Source organism: Camelus ferus, chromosome 8, assembly GCF_009834535.1.
Source record: "Camelus ferus isolate YT-003-E chromosome 8, BCGSAC_Cfer_1.0, whole genome shotgun sequence".
Classification (NCBI taxonomy): Eukaryota; Metazoa; Chordata; class Mammalia; order Artiodactyla; family Camelidae; genus Camelus; species Camelus ferus.
This window is the reverse complement of record NC_045703.1, coordinates 24,046,404-24,066,540: the sequence shown is the minus strand read 5'-3', so window position 1 is coordinate 24,066,540 and position 20,137 is coordinate 24,046,404. Positions and strand designations below refer to the sequence as shown.

At 35.5% G+C, this 20,137-nt stretch overlaps 1 protein-coding gene across 1 annotated transcript; it reads right to left on the bottom strand.

The window, feature by feature from the left end:
* Nucleotides 1–752: 752 nt before the first annotated feature.
* SPACA1 (sperm acrosome associated 1) lies at nucleotides 753–18,496 on the bottom strand. The gene is made up of 7 exons (XM_006178580.2): nucleotides 18,066–18,496; nucleotides 12,799–12,855; nucleotides 9,341–9,442; nucleotides 8,497–8,603; nucleotides 7,296–7,431; nucleotides 1,511–1,631; nucleotides 753–982 (listed from the first exon to the last, which is right to left on the bottom strand). The coding sequence occupies exons 1-7, from the start codon at nucleotides 18,277–18,279 to the stop codon at nucleotides 826–828; spliced, it is 894 nt and encodes a 297-aa protein (XP_006178642.2). The 5' UTR covers nucleotides 18,280–18,496; the 3' UTR covers nucleotides 753–825.
* Between the last annotated feature and the right edge of the window lie 1,641 nt (nucleotides 18,497–20,137).

Here is a 20,137-nt window from a genome sequence, read left to right as displayed (position 1 = left end):
CACTGTTTTTGTGAGAAATGCAGGACTTTTTTGGGGGGGGGAGGGGTAATTAAGTTGATTGATTGATTGATTGATTGATTGAGGTACCGGGGATTGAACCTAGGACATTCTGCATACTAAGCACACACTCTACCACTGAGCTATACCCTGCTTCCGGAGGCCTGTTAAATTCATGTCATTTCTCAGCCAACTCCAAGTTCCTTCCCAGTTCTTCCTTACATATTTCCTTTAACACTCATAATAGTTACTTAATACATGTAAAACGCTTTGAGCACTGCATGGCACATAGTACTGAAGTATTGGGTGTTATAGTTACTATTTCATGTCTTAAAGTGATGCTTTGTATGTATGTCACACGCCCTGCAGAGATGCTGAAGTATGGTTTGCTTTAAGCAAGTTCAATCCAGGGCCCCCAGCAAGGAGAAAGTCTAATATGCAGGTATCTTCTATATTATATTTTTATTGTGTGGGGCATAACAGGCAAATCACTTCAGAAGCGATCAAAGTGATCAAAAATGTGTTTAAAAGATTTTGTGTGTATGTGTACGTACCTCTAAATAAAAGTTATCAAGTAATTACCTGAAATGGTAAATGAAGTTACCATTCAACATTTTAAAATTTAAAATTTTAAATTTTAAAAATTTTGGTAACTCCACCACAAAGATGCACTGATTAGAACAGCCCCTTCTCATACTGCATTACCTTCAGACTATAATAAATCACTTGCAATATTGTTAAACCATTTAGTGAAATACATTTTATTTTTATAATAATAAGTCTGATAACATTCTCGTCTCCTTTGGTTTCTTATACATCATCCATACATCATTCATTCCATTCACTTAAAGCATCCTCTTCATGTCCAGGTATTTCTGTTGGTGATTGGTCAAGAGAAGTTGACTCTTTGTATCTCATTGAACTCAGCTCAGACTGTACCTCGGTTGTTGAGGCTTTTGCCCCCCAGAAATCTTTGACTGCCGCCCTGGAAGAAAAAAAAATTCTTTTATGAAATGAAAACTAAAACTAGATAGATTTATATTTAGTTTTCTATATATAGAAGTGCCTCTTTAGTCACGACTTATTTTTAGTGTGTGCTGCATCAGCTGCATGGTGATTGTAGACGAGCCCTCAGATGTACCAGGGGGTGATACTCATGGAGGCGTTAGAAATATTCTCATACAAATGAATTAGTAGGTTACAATAACCAAGCTTTAAAGTTGTGATAACTACACCTAGAAAACACAAATATTAATTTAATAAAGTTTTTCTTTAGCAACTAATATGCAAAACTGTAAAAACTGCATTTAAAGGTTTTCTCATGGCTGGGATCAAGTCAGAGGTTAAGGAGCTTGAACTAGGGATAGTTTCAGGAGGGGTGGGGAGAGCTGGACAGTTTCAGGACCCATGTAAGAAGCTTCATGGACAGGGTTTTGGATTCACCGGACAACGGAGGGGCAGACGAGGAGGAAAGCAATCAAGGGTGATGGCTCAGTTTCAGTCCTCCACCTACCAGTTTACAATTATGAAGATCAGTACGAAGATCACGAATATACAGATAACAACTCCTATGGTCAGCACGAAAACTAGAACCGCATCAGTGTCTGGTCGGTTCGATCTTTTCATCTGCAGTTCTAGAGAAAAAAAACACACACCTGATGATTATCATTACTACTGGGGAAAAAAAAAAAAGGAAATGGATATCTAAATGGAAACTTCATACCAGAAAAACAACTCTAGAAAAGTACAGAAAGAATTAGTGGAAAGAAAGTTATTAATGAACTTTCTCTGCATGTTAGAAACTGTTCCTTTCAAACACACAGAAAAGTTGAAAGAATTTGACAATAAACATTCTGTATTCCTACCACCTAGTTACTACCATCAACATTTTAACTATCCCTCTATCCATGCTTCTATCAATCCATTGATCCATCTTAATTTTTTGGTGTACTTCAACATAATTTGCTAATGTGCACACACTTCCTGCAAAACTCTTCAACAGACATATCATTAACTAGGGTTCAACATTTGTTTATATTTTTTTTCTTTTGGGGTAAAATTTACAGACACTGAACTGCACAACAACCTTAAATGTACATTTATTTAGTTTTCGGTAAATGCAAATACACATATGTAATTCAAACCCCTGTCAAGACACAGAATATTACTATATCCCAGAAAGTTTTCTTGAGCTCCCCCTCATAATCCCTGCCCCATCCTCCAGGGGCAACTACTGTCCTGACTTTGCCCCCATAGATTAGTTCTGCCTGTTCTAGAACTTCATAGAATGGAAACATGCATTATATATTCTTTTGTGTAAGGCTTTTTCACTCAGCATCATGTTTCAGAGATTCAACTGTGTTGTTGCATTTATTAATAGTTTTTCTTCTTTTTTATTACTGGGTAGTATACCTCAATTAGTTTATTCAATCTCTTACTGATGGACACCTAGGCTGTTCCAGTTTGGGGCTATAAAAACATTAACTGCTATGAACACTCTTGTACAAGTCATTTTGTGAATATATATTTTCATTTCTCTTAAATACCTAGGAGTGGAACTGCTAGGTCATAGGGTAAAGGTATGCTTAGTTTTCCAAGAAACTGCAAGATCTTTTCCTAAACTCATCAAACTTGTTTACATGTTTTGTAAATTTTTTTCTCCCAGATTTTGGCTTGTCTATTCATTTTTCTAAAGATTTCTTTTAATGAGTTGGAGTTTTAATTTTTTAATGTAAGTTTCCAGTGTACAGCATTATAATTTGACATCAGTATACACTACAGAGTGATCACTACGACAAGTCTAGTTACCATCCATCACCATACAGTTGCCCACTTCACCCATTTCACCCACCCTTAACTCCCTTCCCCTCGGGTAACCAGTAATCTATTCTCTATGTCTATGAGTTTGTTTTTATCATTTGCTTTGGTTTTTTTAGATTCCACATATGAATGAAAACATATAGTATTTGTCTTTCTTCATCTGACTTATTTCACTTAAGTGTGATACCCTTTAGGTTCATCCATGTTGTTGCAAATGGCAGGATTTCATTCTTTATGGCTAAGTAGTGTTCCATTGTATGTATACACATATATAATATACACATACATATATATATATATATATATATATATATATATATGTGTGTGTGTGTGTGTGTGTACACACACACACACACACCATATCTACTTTACCCATTCATTCATCAATGGGCACTTAGGTGATTTCCATATCTCAGCTACTGTAAATAATGCTGCAGTGAACATACAGGTGCATCTATCTTTTTGAATTAGGGTTTTCATGTTAAACATTTCATGTTTAAATATCCAGAAGTGGAATAGCTGGGTCCTATGGTAGTTCTATCCTCAATTTTTTGAGGAATCTCCATACTGATTTCCATAGTGGCTGCTCCAATTTACAGTCTCCACCATCAGTGCACAAGGGCTCCCTTTTCTCCACATCCTCTCCAATATTTGTTATTTCTCATCTTTTTGATGATAGCCATTCTGACAGGTGTGAGGTGATATCTCATCGTAGTTTTAATTTACATTTCTCTGATGATTAACTATGTTGAGCATCTTTTCATGTGCTTGTTGGCCATCTGTACGTCTTCCTTGAAAAAAAATCTACTCAGATTCTCTGCTCATTTTTTAATCAGGTTTTTTTTTATTAGTATGAGTTCTTTATATATTTTGGCTATTAATCCCTTATCAGAGATTTCATTTACAAATGTCTTCTCCCATACCATAGGTTGTCTCTTTGTTTTGATAATGGTTTCCTTTGCTGTGCAAAAGCTTTTTAGTTTGACGTAGTCCAATTGTCTATTTTTGCTTTTATTTTCCTTGCCTTTGTAGTCAGATTGACAAAAATATCGCTGAGACCTATATCAATAAGGCTGGTTTTTTCCTAGGAAATTTATGGTTTTAGGTCTTACATTCAAGTCTTTAATCCATTTTGAATTAATTTTTGTGTATGGTGTGAGTTAGTGGCCTACTTTCATTCTTTTGCATGTGGTTGTAGTTTTCCCAACATCATTTTTTGAGGACAAAAATTTAATTTTGATGAAGCCTAATTTATCAATCTTTCCTGTTACGGTGATTGTTTTCTGAGTTATGTCTAAGAAGAAACCCAGGCCTATTCCTGAATCATACATATATCCTCTTATATCTCCTTTTTAAAGCTTGACAGTTTTAGCTTTTACATTTAGGACTGTAATACATCTCTAATTTTTGTACATGTTGTGAGATAGGGGTAAAAGCTCACCCTTCTTCATACAAATATCCAAACACCACATTAAAATCAGCATTCTCTCCCATATCTTTCTGCTCTTTCTGTAAATAGGCTATTAAGGAGGTAAAGTCAGTCTACCATATGTGTTATAATAATGCTAAATTGCAAACTGATAAAAACCCAATTTGTATCAAATATTACTTTGTGAATTATATATAGCCTTCTTGTGACTCTTCCTGGTCCCTAAGTCATACAATCATAAAAGATTCACGTGGGCAAGGACCAGAGAGATCATCTGATGCAACTATTATACAGATAAGTAAACCAACATCCAGGAGGATTTAATATTTGTGCAAACTAGGTCTTATGAATTTTAATATTTCAATTTTGGTAATTACCAGTCTAACAGAAGTAGTCTCCTACATGGGCGATCTCAACTGCTTATTCATCTAGATTTTCTTACTGTTCTTTAAACACCCATGGAGTATAATTTTCCATTTTCCTTAGAGCTATAAACTCAATTTAGTGATCTTACTAAATAGTTCCAAGTATGATAATTTGTCATATTTAAATTCTAACATTGTTGGATTTAAAAAATCATTTTATTTTTGATACTTTTAGATTTTCAGAAGCAGTGGGATTTTTTAAGCTCAAATGAAAAACACCTTTTAGGATTAAAATTTGAGAAGACAAAATGCAAAATGCTTTTCCATTTATCCACTACTGCACAATGCTAGCCAAGAGAAGGTGGAGAAAGAGAGGTATACAGATTTTGGTTAATTTCAGTGGTAGTTTTCTTGCAAGGGTCACTTAGATTATTTTAATATCTAATAAAAAATAGTCCACATTTCTATTGAAATTTTCTAATGAAAACCAGGATGAATTTCAATGCTCTCACTTTTTAGAAAAACTAAGTTTATGCTTGTATTAGTTTCCTAGGGCCACCATAACAAAATACCACTAACTAGGAGACTTAAAAACAACAGAAATGTATTATCTCACAGTTCTGGAGGACAACCATCTGAATACAAGGCATTGGTAAGTCCATGCTCTCTCCAATGGCTCTGGAGAAGGATCCTTCTCTTCCTCTTCTAGCTTCTGGGGGCCCCAGGTGTTTCTTGGCTTGTGACAGCATAACTCAGTCTCTGTCTGTTTTCACACGGCTCTCGTCTCCCTGTGTGTTTTTGAGTCTTCATGTGACATTCTCCTCTCTGTGTCTCTGTGTCCAAATTTTCTTCTTCTTATGAGGATACCAGTTATACTGGCGTAAAGGCCCACTCTCCTCTAGTATGTATGACCTTGTCTTAACTGAACTAATTATACCTGAAAAAACCCTATTTCTAAACACAGTCACATTCTGAGGTTCTAGGATTTAGGACTTGAAAGTTTCTTTTTAGGGGAACATAATTCAATCAAAACAATGCCCAACTATGAAGGACAACTATTGTGGAAGAGAAAAATATGATATATAAAGGGAATGGATGGGATATTTTCATTAATTAAACCATATTTACCCTAAAAATATTCCAAGTATGTATTTGTTTCAAGCCATTACCATACTGTGTGGACATTTATAACCAAAACATTCATTTGATGTCTAAACAGCCAAAAGGATCTGTCACCATGGTGTACCCAATTATCCTTTTTAAAAGAAACTAAGAGATACCAAGTTTTCTGAAAACATTTTTTCATTTAACAAGCACATGTGCTGAGATGGCAGAGTCACCCCACCATCCTTGAATAGCTACAAGAAAGAAAAGTCAGCTTTTTTCTAATTTGCTGATGTTGGGGTCTGTGTTCCAGCTCCTAGCTCACATGCTATCAAATTCATGTTGCTTTCTAATCATAGGCAGAGCTAACCACTGAGCATTCTCAACAAGGATCAAGCTGTGGGGACAAAAACTGAGAATGCCTCTTTAAACCTTGAATATCCTGAACTATGACTCATTGAGGCATTTTTTAACTGGTAATGGTTGGCACTGTTTTTTGCCTTTTATAGCACTTTATTGAAATCCTTTTAATAAAACACCTGATATCCCAACACAGGAGTAAGATTATTAGCTGTCGTTATAAAGATATCTTTTAAAGACACTAAACAACACCAAAGAAAGTTATAAACAGTTTATTTTTAAAGTCGCCCTTAAAAGACTTTAGCTTGTCTCTAGTTCAATAAAGGGTGTTACATTTTATGGTACCTCTAGAACGCAGCTTAAATTCTTTACTGGGGATTGAGAAACAGCTTCAAGAAATCCATGAATTCCCTTAAAATTACAGGTAACTGGTATGTTTGTACATGTGGGCATTTTCTGGGAAAAGCCTTCTGAGTCTTGACTGGTTTCTCAAAACAACTGTGACCAAAGCCCTCATACCTCCAACAACAGAGATGACGACAATAAAAATGGCTAAGAGCAACTCAACAAAATGAAACAATTATTTGGATATAGAAGACATCATAATTTAAACTGAAAGGACATGCACATGGATCCTTTCTGCAAGGGAGGCACAGTTTCTAACAGGTAAAATTATATTCAGGTCAAGATTTGCCTTTTGTGACATACACTGAGGACTGTATTATTATTTCATAAAAAATTTTCTTCAAGTAAATAATTTTTAAAAAGATACACTTTGACATAATGTTTCTTATTTATTTTATTGTATCGAAATTTTTGTTAAGCATCCATGAGAATTCCACGTACCCATTTTCACTTCTGTGATAGAAGTAGGAGTAAGAACACAATTCAAGCTAAAGGACTGTTCTTTGGTGACACTTCATAGTTTCCCAAAGTGACTCCACTTTGTGGGAAAGAAGTAAGAATTAAATACTACCTTGTAGAAAAGTCTTTACACCACTTATGGTATAAAACCAGTGACTCTCAAAATGTGACCTCTGGACCAACAGTATCTGAGAACTTGTTAGAAATGAAAATTCTTGTGCCAGCCCTATTCAAGGTCTACAGAATCAGGAACTCTGGGGCTGGGACTAGTGATTTGTGTTTCAACAAGTCCTCCACTGATGCTCTAAATTTAAAGTTTGGGATATAAGAAAACCAAAACATTGCTGGGTACTTACCAGCTGTTGTATAGATTGTGAATTTAACAGATGCTATTATTTCATCATTCTCCAACGTTTCACACTCGTAAGCCATGGGGTGAATGTCCCTGTGAACCTCCAGGATTGCTGAATCGTTTGGAAGTATAATGGCTTGCTATTAATAATAATAAAAAAAAGGTATCAACATGCTTCAGAGGTGGTCGGTACAGCTCACGTGGAAGAGCATGTGCTTAGCATCCACGAGGTCCTGGGTTCAATCCCCAGCCCCTCCATTAAAAAAAATAATAATAATTAAATAAATAAAACTATTACCTACACCTCCCCCCAAAAAAAATTTTAAAAATCCCATTCTTCATGTAAACCTAAGATCAGGAAACAATTTATTTCTTGTAACAAAATAAGAGTCACTTTCTCTCTCAGTCTAGGACAATAATAATTAATTATGCACATGGATTTTAAAGTCAGACAATCCAGATAACCAGTACCAACTTTCTGCCTGTGTGAAGCAGGACAAGTTACTCTCTGCATCTCAGCTACAGCTAGTCCTCTGTATCACTGGGTTCCACATCAGCAGATTCAACCAAGAGTGGAATAAATGTATTCAGGAAAAAAAATTTCCAGAAAGTTCCAAAAAGCAAAACTTGAATCTGCTGCATGGCGGTAACTATTTATACAGCATTTACATTGTATTCACAACTATTTACATAGCATTTATACTGTATTAGGTGTTACAAGTAATCTAATGATAATTTAAGGTACATGAGAGTATGTACTTACATTATATGCAAATGTTACACCATTTTATATAAGGGACTTTAGCATCTTCGATTTTGGTGTCTGAAGGGGTCCTGAAATCAGTCCCCTGAGGACACCAAGAAATGACTGTACTTATCTGTAAAACATTAGGAATTACCTCATAGATTGTTATGTAAGTAAAAGAAACTAGCACTTAGCATGTGTCTGGCACTTAATAACCTTCAATTAATGTTATGAGACACCTATATATACAAATGAAAATCTTGCATCCAAAACAGAACACTTTATGTAAAGTAGATGTTTTTAAGTTTTGACAATAGCTGACTCTAAAATTTATATAAAGTCTTATACCCACTAAATAATGAAAAATTTTAAATCCCAATATTCTGAGAGTCACCAAGCACTGGGAAACAAATTTTAGCACTCAGTAGAAAGCACCAAATTACATATATTCATTACTTACTTGGTTTGGCCTTATAAGTCTCCAAACATATTTGAAACGGTTTACAGGAGATATATGAACACATGCCAGTCTAACACTTTCAAGACTTTCTGAAAGTGGCTTACCCCCTGAAAAAAAAGAAAAATTAAACACTTATATACCAATGGGTATTATAGATTGCTTTATACATAATACTACTTTTAAAAGCCAACTCCAATATTAAAACCAATTACATGCGGGAAATTATCAAATGTATTACGGAAAGTTTGATTGTAGAGGAGCAGAGAGGCATCATGGATGCAAAGATAAAATCACCTAAAGAAGCAGGTAGGAAACCCCGTAGCTAACTGTTCCTACAGCAGAATAAATTATGGAGAAGAGACAGCAAGGGCAAACTACTCTGTGATCTATTAAACTTTGAGATCTACTAGTGGCTTCCAATTTACTGCTTAGGAACACTCTCCCACACTATCTGCCCCACACTGAGACATAACAAAATCTCAAACTAGTGAAATTTGATACAGAACAGCTCTCAAAAGTTCCCAATGTTGGGTTCCCAAACTACTGATAAGCTATCATGACCAAAAGCATTTCACTAGAGGACAGCCTCGACCACAAACCCTGAGTGCAATAAGGTTCCAGCGTATTACAGAGAATATATGTTAAATTTAGACATCACTGAAAAATGTAAAGCAAATGTAGAAAGAGTTCTAATTGTCTAGAGAAGAGGAATTTTAAGTTGTGACTTCTTTTCAGTATATCATTTGATCATCTCCATCCATTCATGGCAACCTGAGGTTAAGGACATTTCCCCAGAGTAAACTCTTCCCTCTGCAGTTTCCCTCCAATACAGAGCCCAACTCACAGCCACAATCTACTGGTCCACGGCACTCTTCCACCCGGACGACACACTTGGATTCACCGCCAGGGCATCCATTGGTTAATATAACTTCTCTAATACCAATACCTTTAGTAAAAGAAATCAACTGGTAAGAAAAATGAACTCCAGAGTTTCTTTACTTTCCACCTATGTCTTTTTTGAGATTTTTCTAATTTCAGAAATTGAATTCCTAAATTCAGGGTGATAACATTTTAGAAATTTTTTAGGTCCCTTATTTTGAATTATTTCATCAAACAGCATTTTCCAAAGTGAGTTACATGAAACACTAGCTCCTCTGGTTGTTACCATAAGAAAAAGGATACCATGATTATATACATTTGAAAATTATACATTAAATAAATGAAAGAAACTTCTTTATTGCAGAATTTTAGGGAAACTTTTAATATGATAGTAAATGTGCCATTGTGTGTAAACTTTCATTGACCTAAGATGTAAAATTTTCTCATTTCAACATCTTTGAAATCAGAATGCATCTCAGAATTGAAAATGTGTCAAGACTGGCAGCATTTTTTATTTTTAGAGATGCATAAAAAGTGCTTCTGACAGCCAATAAAGTCTTAGACTTGATGAAATACAGTAGTACATATAGGATCTTCCAAAATTACTTGACCTTGGAACTTTTAAGGTAGAATGGTAGGAACTTGTAGAGGAAATTACAAAATTACATTTTAATATGAATTATCCTTTTTTAATATCTAGATTGGTAAAATCTCTGTATTAAATACATCAGGACAGACTATTAATGACCAAATCTCCGTTTCCAAAAAGGTACTCTCTTTAGAATTACCACACATTTCATAACAGGAAATCAAGTCTTTACTGAGCAATCTCAGATGTCCACTGAGTTTGCCCTACCATCACCAGAACTGAGGAAATGCTGGTTCAGTGACAGGCTGAACATATCCTGTGATAAATGATCTGTGATAAGATTGTGTTGCCACAGGCTAAAGAACCCGTCCATCTTGATTTCCTTATGTACCAGATTACCTCTTTCAGTCCCTACAAGATGTTAATCATAAAACTCATTCTCAACAGCAAGTTTCCACTGTATAGCACAGGGAACTGTATTCAGTATCTTATAACAGCCTATAATGAAAAAGAATATGGAAAGGAATAGAAATATGACTGAAACATTGTGCTGTGCACAAGAAGTTGACACAACATTGTAAACTGACTATACTTCAATTAAAAAAATTAAATAAGTAAAACCCATTCTCAAGGACAAGGGAAAGTTGAAGTCTCGAGATGGCTTATAACAGTGCTTCTCAAACTTCAGAGTGCATGCAAAACACCTGGAGATCTTACTAACATGCAAATTCTAATTCAGAAAGTAGGTCTGCAGTAGATCCTGAGATTCTTCATTTCTAACAAGCTTTCAGGGAATGCTGATGTAGCTGGTCTGTGGACTAAACTTTGAGTAGCAGCAAGGAAGAGGACTCCGTATGAGATAAAAAGACAGAAAGTTGGAGGAGGAACGGTCTTTTCTGATTAAAAGAGATTCTTAGGAATGGCTGCGGTATGGCTCCACTTGAATTTCTGAATGGTACTTCTCTAGAGACACAGTCTTATTCTGAAATGCATAAATATTTTCCAAGCAGGTATTTTATATATTTATTTATTTAGCCAAATACAATTCATTGCAATGATGTGTGTAGATGTGAGAGTCTCCCCAAGTCCCTACTTTAAAATCTGCCTGTGTATTCCAGGAATAGAAAACTTTTTGACTGCTAAAATACTGTTCCAGGAGTTCAACAGAATTTTTGCTAAAACATTTTTTTTCTTTAAATAGTTGTTATAAATTGAAGAGATTTTTTTAAAATATGAAAAAATTATAGATATGAAATATTGCCTTTTCTGGTTTATTTTTCATTTTAGAACCTATCGCTATCTGACATATTGCATGTCCTACACCCTATTTATCTCTTTGCCCCTACAGAAAAGTACACTCCACGAAGACAGTGAGTTTCCTCTGCTCTGTTCACTGCTGTATTCCTAGCACCTTTAACAACATCTGGCATGTAGTAGGCAAAAACTCAAAAAACAAAACAAAAAACTGTTGAATAAACAAATATATAATCTCTGAAGCATATCTTCAAATATTAGAGTAAGACAGTATCAATTACTAGAATTGTCATAAAAATAATTCTCCACCTGTGAAAATTTCTCAAGTAAGCAGCAGAAAGATATAAATTGCAAATGAATAATCACAGGTTTATTACACAGATTCCTCTCATTTTTCTGACTCTGACTCACTAATTTAAAGTAAAATATAGGTTTAAAACTATCTCAAGAGACAGAAGGTAGAATAATGGTTGCAAAGGGCTGGAGGAAGTGGGGAATTCGTGTTTAACCGTGCAGAGGATTCAGTTTGGGATGATGAAAAAGTTCTGGAGTGGATCGTGGTAATGATTACATGACAATGTGAATGTGCTTAATGTTACTGAATTGTATATTTTAAAAAATGGTTAAAGTAGTAAACTTTATGTTAGGTCTATTGTAGTATAATTTTTTTAAATGCTATCTCAAATAAAAACAATTCAGGTATAATTTTTGACAAAAAAAATATATATATTGTTCTGATCTATAACTGCATAGACTTTGTCTTCTCACCCTCAGATTTTTGTCCTTCCGTCCTGTCAGTGTCTTTTTTCCAAGGCAGATTCTATTTAGAATAAATTTAATTTCATCGTGAATTATTTACTGTCTTCTCAGCATGCTAGTCTATAGTGATTCTCAAAAGATGGTCTTTTAAAAAGCAGCATCAGCTTCAGTTGTGAACTTGTTTAGAAATACAAATCCTTGGCCCCTTCGGAAGGCCTGGCAAGTTAGAAACTTTTAAAGAGGCCCAGAAATTCATGTTTTAATAAGCCTTCAGACACTTGGGGTGAATGCAAGTTTGAGAAACACTGGTCTATTACAGCACAGGAAGTCTTAATCCCATCCCCATGTAAGAGATTTTATATCCAATTTCTATTTAAGGAATGATAAAGTAAGTCATAGTCTTTGAATACTATCTTCACCCAAAAGCCAATACCTCTTTTCTCCAAGACATGACATATAAATTGGAAAAAAGTATAGAATCTAGAATAGCCTACTGCAAATAAGGAAATTTCCTGCTAGATTTGCCAACACAGTAAGTGGGAAGACATCTGTGAGATGCACTGGAAGATCTTTCATCTTCTGAACATCTGTGAAATAAACTTACTTTGGTGAAAGCAGTTTATGTGCCAAAAAATATATAGGGAGCTGGCTTAATGTTAAGATTTTTATGAACTGAAAATATCCTACCTTGTAAAGCAATCAGTTTGAGTTTTGTGTGAAATCACAGTTATTAGAATACAAACCAGTGAGGCATGAGAGTACACAGTTTTTACCTCCCCCCAACTGAAATATTTTTTATTTACCTGCTTTATGGTACTTACCACATGTAACGGTGCACATCCCAAATTCTACTTCTTTGACTATTGTCCCATTTGAAACTAAACATAAAATGCAAAAATACATTATTTAATCATAGGAAAACTTTTCTAAGTGCAAAACTCTTGGAGATGGAGGAGACAAGCACTTATCATATGGGAAGCAGGCATTATAAGTTTTATTAAATCAGAAAATCAATGCCATTCCTAGTATATCTTCTGTTACTGTTTAATTCAGAAGAAAAGTAAATCTTTAATATAAAAAGTTAATTAGGAAATAACTTGCAAAGATTTATATTTAAACTTCTATATAATTTTTAAATTACTTTTTTCATCAGTTTAATACATAGTGAGTTAAAGTTATAAGAAGGCCAGAAAAACACAAAAAGCCTGCCAATTGTAGGGCCCAATTTTCTCTCTTCTCTATTTTCCAAAAAATTTAAGGGTATGATTTCTATCCAAAAAGAAGTCATTAACCAAAGTATTCATTAAGATTATGTTTCAGTTTGGTCCTACTCATTCTCAGGTTAAGATGGTAAATTATTCCTAAGAATTTATTTCAACACTTTATTTAGCAGGGTAATATAGGGATATACAAGTGTTTGAGTAGTTGAGGACTGTTGACTTTAGATCTCATAGTAAGATGTTCTTTTTCTAATTGCTCTGAAATTTCACATGTATTCCACTAGCTGTAGTATATAATAAATTCTTAATAGCTCAGATGAGGACTAAAATCTCAATAAAAAGAAATATTAAGTGAGGTGTTAGTAATTTTTATAAAGCATTGTATCCTGAGGCAACAATATTACATGGGAAAATGCATCAAAGTTGGAGTCCAATTGCTACTTCTACCAATAATTAGCTATTTTGAGTTTGGGCAAATTACTTAAAACTCTGTCAGGCCTAATTAACCCCTCTGTAAAATTTGGAAAGGAGAACATATCTCATTGATTATTGTAAGAATTACATGTGACGATATACGGGCAAGCATTCTGAAACCTGTTTAGCGCTATAAACATGCTTAAGATATAACCTCATTCACACTTCATTAGTTTACTATGTACTTCTAAATTTCATATGATTCTAAGATTTTTCCTATTTGATTACTGTAATTTTTCATAAACACTTCTATAATTATAAGCACCAAATACAATGCCTTGGGTACATAATAAGCAAATATATACTTGATATATATAAGTAAATCAATACTGACCTTGTTAAATTGAACTATAATAATGATCAGTTCTGAATTGACATTTTTGTTTGAAATGCTTGGATACCTTCTGCTGGTACATTATGAAATATAAATTAAAATCCAAATCTTAAACAGAAAACACGGAGAATGAGTACTAGACTACTTTTAAATATAACCAAAAACCATTCAAAAAACAATTACTTAATCAACTCTAATGCTACTTCAGGAAAGTTACTTAGTTCTCCTAACTTTATTAAAAAATGAGATTTAACCTGATGGCCTCTAAAGTTCCTTTTGGCTTGGAGTATTGAATGTCAATTAGGTCATTCAATGACTTTCTTTTTTGGTGGAAAAACTATAATCTTAGATCAGGGAAATGATAGTATCTAGACTTGAGTGCTATTTGTCAAAATTTCCTATTATATACTTATGAAGAAAAAATGTAGTCTGAATGTCAGTTAAGTTTTATGTGTAACTTGTTAAACAGTAAGATCCACTGATGCTAATTAATCGATTGGTGTCATGTGTTATGAATGATGTATCACAGGGCTCTGTCCTCTTCCACATTTTTATTAATGATTTGGAAAATATTGATACCATGCTGACTGGATTCAGGGATCATGCAAAACTAGGGAGGATAGCAAATATGTCTGAAGATAAATCTGAATGTAAAACTGACACGGGGGAATAATGGGCAAATCTAACAAAATGAAACCTTGGAGAATTGACAAGCACGGCACACAGGACTGTGAAGTCAGTGTCCCCAGCATACTGTACAGGCTGTCTTAATCTGATGCAAGAACAGGTGAAAATGAGTGGGAAGTTCAACAGTGAGTCATGAGAGTCAAGAGTGTGATGAAGCTTCCCTAAAAAATCTACTGGGTCTTAGACTGTGCTGATGAAAGCCTGGCATCCACGATGATGCAGATGATTGTGATCTTTTTGTTCTGGCCAGATTCTGAAACGTTCTCTTCAGTTCTGGACAGCACATTTTAACTGTTGGTATATATCATCAGAAACCAATTTTAATTTTGAGTTTCTTTTTTGAGAGTTGATTTGTAAGGTTGATATTTCATGAATTTTATTCTTTGAGGTCTTCTAAAAAGAAAAGGAGAGAGACAAAATATAGTTATATAGGATAAAGCCCATTTGATAGAAAAAAACTCATTCTATTTTGCAATTGTTATGTAGGTCTATGGTTGGTCCCGTCCATAAATTGAAGAGTATACCTTTCTAGAAGGTATGTGGTTATATATAAAAGGTATAGGGGTATAAAAGGTTATCAGTATAAGTCTAAAATAATAGCTTAGAGATTTTTCCTGTATTTTGAAACATTTTGTTATTTCATCATTCATAATGATGGACTTCATTATTACTCATCAATTATTCCCACTGTATTTTTTAAAAAGACTAAAATAATAAAATGGAAAAATGGTGGGAATCACCTAGAAAGATGATGTCATTGTGAAATAAATCAGTTATTACATCATCCTTTGTTTTCTTACTGCTTTGCCCCAAAGTACTGCATCTTTCAAGATACAAAAATAGTCCAGGCACCTTTCTCATACTCTATTTTCAACTTTCATTGAACACAGTTGAGATTTTAGAATTTTTCTCTTTCCTTTGTTTTTGGTCTATAATGGCAGAGAAGAAAATTGGCAGAGATACAATCCACAATTATTGGATAAATCAGAAGATAAATAGAGAGAGACAGATAGCAGCATTTTAGAGGCTAGTGGTGAAAATGATTCCATAAGCAAAATGAGAGATGATGGTATCTTAGATGAATATTCTAGATGAATTTTCTCTAACTCAAGTATCAATGAATGAACATTATATTTTGAAGGATGAAAAGGATATATTGTATTCCCATCCAGTTAGTCTTTCAATGGTAAAGACTCGATCCTGAAATATTTTGTGAAAATAAGCTAGACCATACTATTTTGCTAAAAGGATATGGACAGTATTCTTTTTTAAGCTGCTATACATTAACATTTACTTGATAAGGCTTGTAAATGAACAAATCATATCAGGTCTTTATATAAAGGTGATCAAAGGCAAGAGAAGATGTAGAAATGAACAAAATTCATTGGACCAATCATTCTAATTGGTATTTATAAATCTAAAATGCAAACCTTTGCAATTATGGAGCAAAGAAGATGATGATATTTTTCAACAAAAATACATGACTTCACAGTTTTCAAAGATCCTGTGCTTTGACAATGCAAGTGCAAACAGAACCAGAGTAATGATAAACTAGAATCTGATGAGGATGTATTTGAAATCTGGAATCAGTATTTACAAGATGGGTACATTCCAGATTCTAGCATTAACAGCTGATGAGCATTTAGATGCATTTAGAGTACTTTGCCCACTTACGGTATATACTTCTTCAAAACCAGGAAATATGGAATAAAAACTTGGGATTTTCCATATTTAAATTCTTATTAAAATTTCAAATAAGTTGTTTTCACTATCCCTTTACTCATACTTTTGCATGTTATTTGTAAAATACCTTCAAAGTAAAAAAAAAAAAAGTAAAAGAGCCCATTATATAGTAAATGGTGATGACTATTTTTACTGGTCCAGTGAGGGTTAAGAGGGGCTCTGCCAAATTTTATAATGATTCTAGAAACTTCTAATCCCAGACACCTCCAATTGTTTAAAGTCCTGGATTCTCACTCTCCCCAGGAAAAAGCAGCTACAATGAAATTGTATACATTAAATGGTACAGGGAAGGTACGTGGTACATAGAAGGTACGTGGTACATGGGCTTCCTGAAGTTCACAGAAGGGGAGAGAGACTGAGAGAGTAAGTAGCTTTCCTACATTTGAACTGGAATCTAAGGCATTATAATTCCATCACCGTGGTTTAGTCTAAACTCTAGCATTTTACAGCTAGAATTATCCCTTGACCAGTGTAATACTAAAATTGTTAATTCAATTACTTTTAAAACTAGAGGAAAGCAACAGCTACTATGCTTCAAAACATGTTCTTTTCTACTCTAGTCCTCTTTCTTTTTCATCTTTCTAAAGTCAAGGTCCTCTCCAAGTTCTCTGAAATGTAATATTATCAAGGTAGTACAAACCTCAATTCTACCATTAACCCCAGATAGCCAATTTCTTTATGTCGCTGAGGGTCACTATCTGTCATCAGGAAATTTAAAAAAGGCTGATAAATACAGCACCTACTTTATATGTACAGGAGACATGAAACTGCCAAGGATATTAAAAGAATCTCAACTGGGCCATTTATGGGGGGAAGGGAATCATTCTTCTTTAGACGGCTGCAAACCTGCCACTGACCTTTTACCTACCAGCACATGAGTCATTAATCAACTCAATTGTATAACATGTACAACAGCTTGTCAAGTTTTACTGCTTAATGAGCCAGGAGAATAAGGCAAATTTATGTACCAAACACAGGCTCATTCTTCCTTGGTTAACATGTATATCACCTAACAAAGCCTCCAGTTGGATCCTTTGGTAGGTGTTTTCTACTGTCACCGTTCCTTTGTGTTCAAAGTTGAACTACAAATAAAACACTGCCACAATGCAGATGTGCTCAAGAGTTGGGGCTGAATGAAGCTGAATGGGCTTTGTCAGCATATTGGTCTATCCAGATGTGTCACAGTGAGGGGAATTCAGAACTCCCTCGAGTTCCAATGCCAAGTGCAAATATGAAAAGGAGGAAGACCTCAAGCAATTTGGAACTTATAAAAAAAAATCTACAATGGGAAGGAAAAGAAACATAAGAGCAAGGAGAGTCAAAATAATTTCCCCTTGGTGGGAGGCTATGACTCCTACTCCTTAAAAAAAAAAAAAAAGCATCTTTTCATCTTTTCCCTGGTCCAGGTCAATACTTAGTATTTCTGTAGCATTTTTTATATAAGTGCTTGTTTATCTTGCTGTCATCTTGGAGAATTAGCACATCTTTTTTTCCAAGGCCACTATGTATGCGACAATGTATAAATTGGGAGCTGTTTTCTAGAGAACTCTACAGATGTTAACATGAGCAGGAAAGGCCTGGCCCTCAACAGGTGCCTCCCGGACCCCGCCAAGGCACCTCCCGCCCTCACCATCCTCCTCAGCCTCATCCTGGGGCTCGTTCTCGGCCTCGCTGTCGGTCCCAGCCTCCTCCTCGCCCTCGTTCTCGCCCTCGCCCTCGCGGTCCAAGCCGGGATCCCGGAAGGCGGTGACGTTGGTCCCGCACGTCGACTGGAGGCGTGCCAGCAGCAGCCAGCCAACCGTCAGCAGCAGCCTGGCGGAGCAGCCCGCGCCCCCGGGGCTCATGGTTCTCGGCCCCGACGGCCGCCGAGGCGCAGTCGCAGCCGCCGTCTCCCGACCAGAGGCGCGTCGAAGAGAGGAGCCGCCCAACTCCGAATCCCCGCACCGTGCCCTGGCAACCACTGAGGCGTCACAGATCGTCACCGGCGCACGGAGGCCACAGAACACGCTCACGCCCGTCTGCCTGATGCACCGCGGGCCGCTTCCGACGGCGCTCGGGCCACGCCCCCCCACTGCCGGCGTTCCAGGCCGTCCCGGCGCGCTGGGCGGAGCTCCGCCGCTGGCGCTTCCTTGGTGGATGAGCAGCCGGCCAAGCTGTATCAAGAAGGATTTGTCGAAGCCTTATTAAGTAGATCTGTATCTGCAGGTGAGGCTTTATTTGTAGAGGATATAGGGGTGCCCTTTCTTTCTTTGATCTAAACACTACTGTTAATGCAGCTCAAGCATGAACTCATGTTTTAAGATTTTGTGCAATACCATCAGCTCTGCGCAGTGCTTCATTGAGCCAGAATGGGAGGCGGGAGGAAAAGAAGGGAGAGGGGAAGATGCAACTACTGTCAGACTAGTTCTCCATTCTATATTTGGATAGCTGATGTTTTGGGAACCAAATATAGTACTTAACTTTTGTCCCTTGTGGATGTCGATCTTCATGCTTTTGGCCTATTTTAAACGTCTCATTGAGATCCTCTTGACTCTGGATTCTGTTGCTTTAATATGGTAGTTATTTCTCTCAAGTTTGATTTGGAAAATACATTTCCTTCAGATCACTAACAAAAATGTTTAAAAGGGCAACAGGCAAAAATAGAGCACTAAGAGGTCAGTGTCTGACAACAATCCACTAATCCACATGTTAATTTAACTCAATAATCTAATTCTTTTACCAAAAAGGAGTCGTGTCTTTACTAAGATTGAATCAGACTAGAAGCAAGAATACCATGGCATTCCCACTTGAATCACTGCCCTCTTGTCGGTATTTAATATCAGTATGTCCAGTTTTGTCATAGAAAAACATGAAATTCGTTAAGTTCCTTCATTTGATGGTATTAATTTCAAGAAGTCAGCTCTAATTAATTAAGATTTTTTAAGAATAGACTCATAGGCTTTTTGAGTCAGAAAGAAGCTTAGAAATAATCTAACACTCCAAATTCCTCATTTTTAGGGGAAGAAATTAAGAACTGGAGAGATTAAATGACTCACTCAAGATCCTCCAGAAACTTATTGACAGTGCAGGGTCTCACAACCACATTTCCTGAATGCTCATTCAATGCTCAGTGATTCATATAACCTAAAGGTAGCAGTGAAGAAGGGTAGTCAAGAGTTCAAACACTGAAAACAAGTTAGTGTTGACATTTTTTGATCTTGTTATTCCACGTTTGATTTTATTTAATAGCTACAATGTGATATTAAGAAAACATTGATGGATAGATGGTTTGATTGATTTATATCTGGGATTTGAAACAAAACTCATGTGGCTATGTTTCTACATGATATCGCCTACCTTGAGGTTTAATGTCAAAATTCCTATGACACATGGGCTGAAGAGTATCTTACTACAGAGTGAGCTTAAGGCTAAACTGGCTTTTGGAACATATGTACATCGAGTCTCAGCAGACTAACAGTTAAGCAAGTAACTGAGAAACCTATTAGGAGGGTCTTCAGAGCCATTTATTTGTAACAAAAGTAGGTTACTTAAAACAAAAATAAAATTTTTAATTCAAATTTTTCTTTCAAAAAGACTTCTAGTTTTGAAAATAGTGAAAGACAAGAACTGCTAAAAATGGTCAATATTAAAGTTCAAATTGGTATTGGTAAGGAATCTGATAATATTTTATATCAACTGAAATACCATAAAATATGATAGCAC

What these genes read in the sequence shown, in the direction of transcription:
- SPACA1 (XM_006178580.2), bottom strand. Translation starts at nt 18,279, where the DNA reads ATGAGCCCCGGGGGCGCGGGCTGCTCCGCCAGGCTGCTGCTGACGGTT. An exon ending in GATGTGCACCGTTACATGTG is followed by an intron (nt 9,443 to 12,798) that starts GTAAGTACCATA and finishes CTTTTACTAAAG; the next exon opens with GTATTGGTATTAGAGAAGTT. An exon ending in TGGACCAGTAGATTGTGGCT is followed by an intron (nt 8,604 to 9,340) that starts GTGAGTTGGGCT and finishes CTTTTTTTTCAG; the next exon opens with GGGGTAAGCCACTTTCAGAA.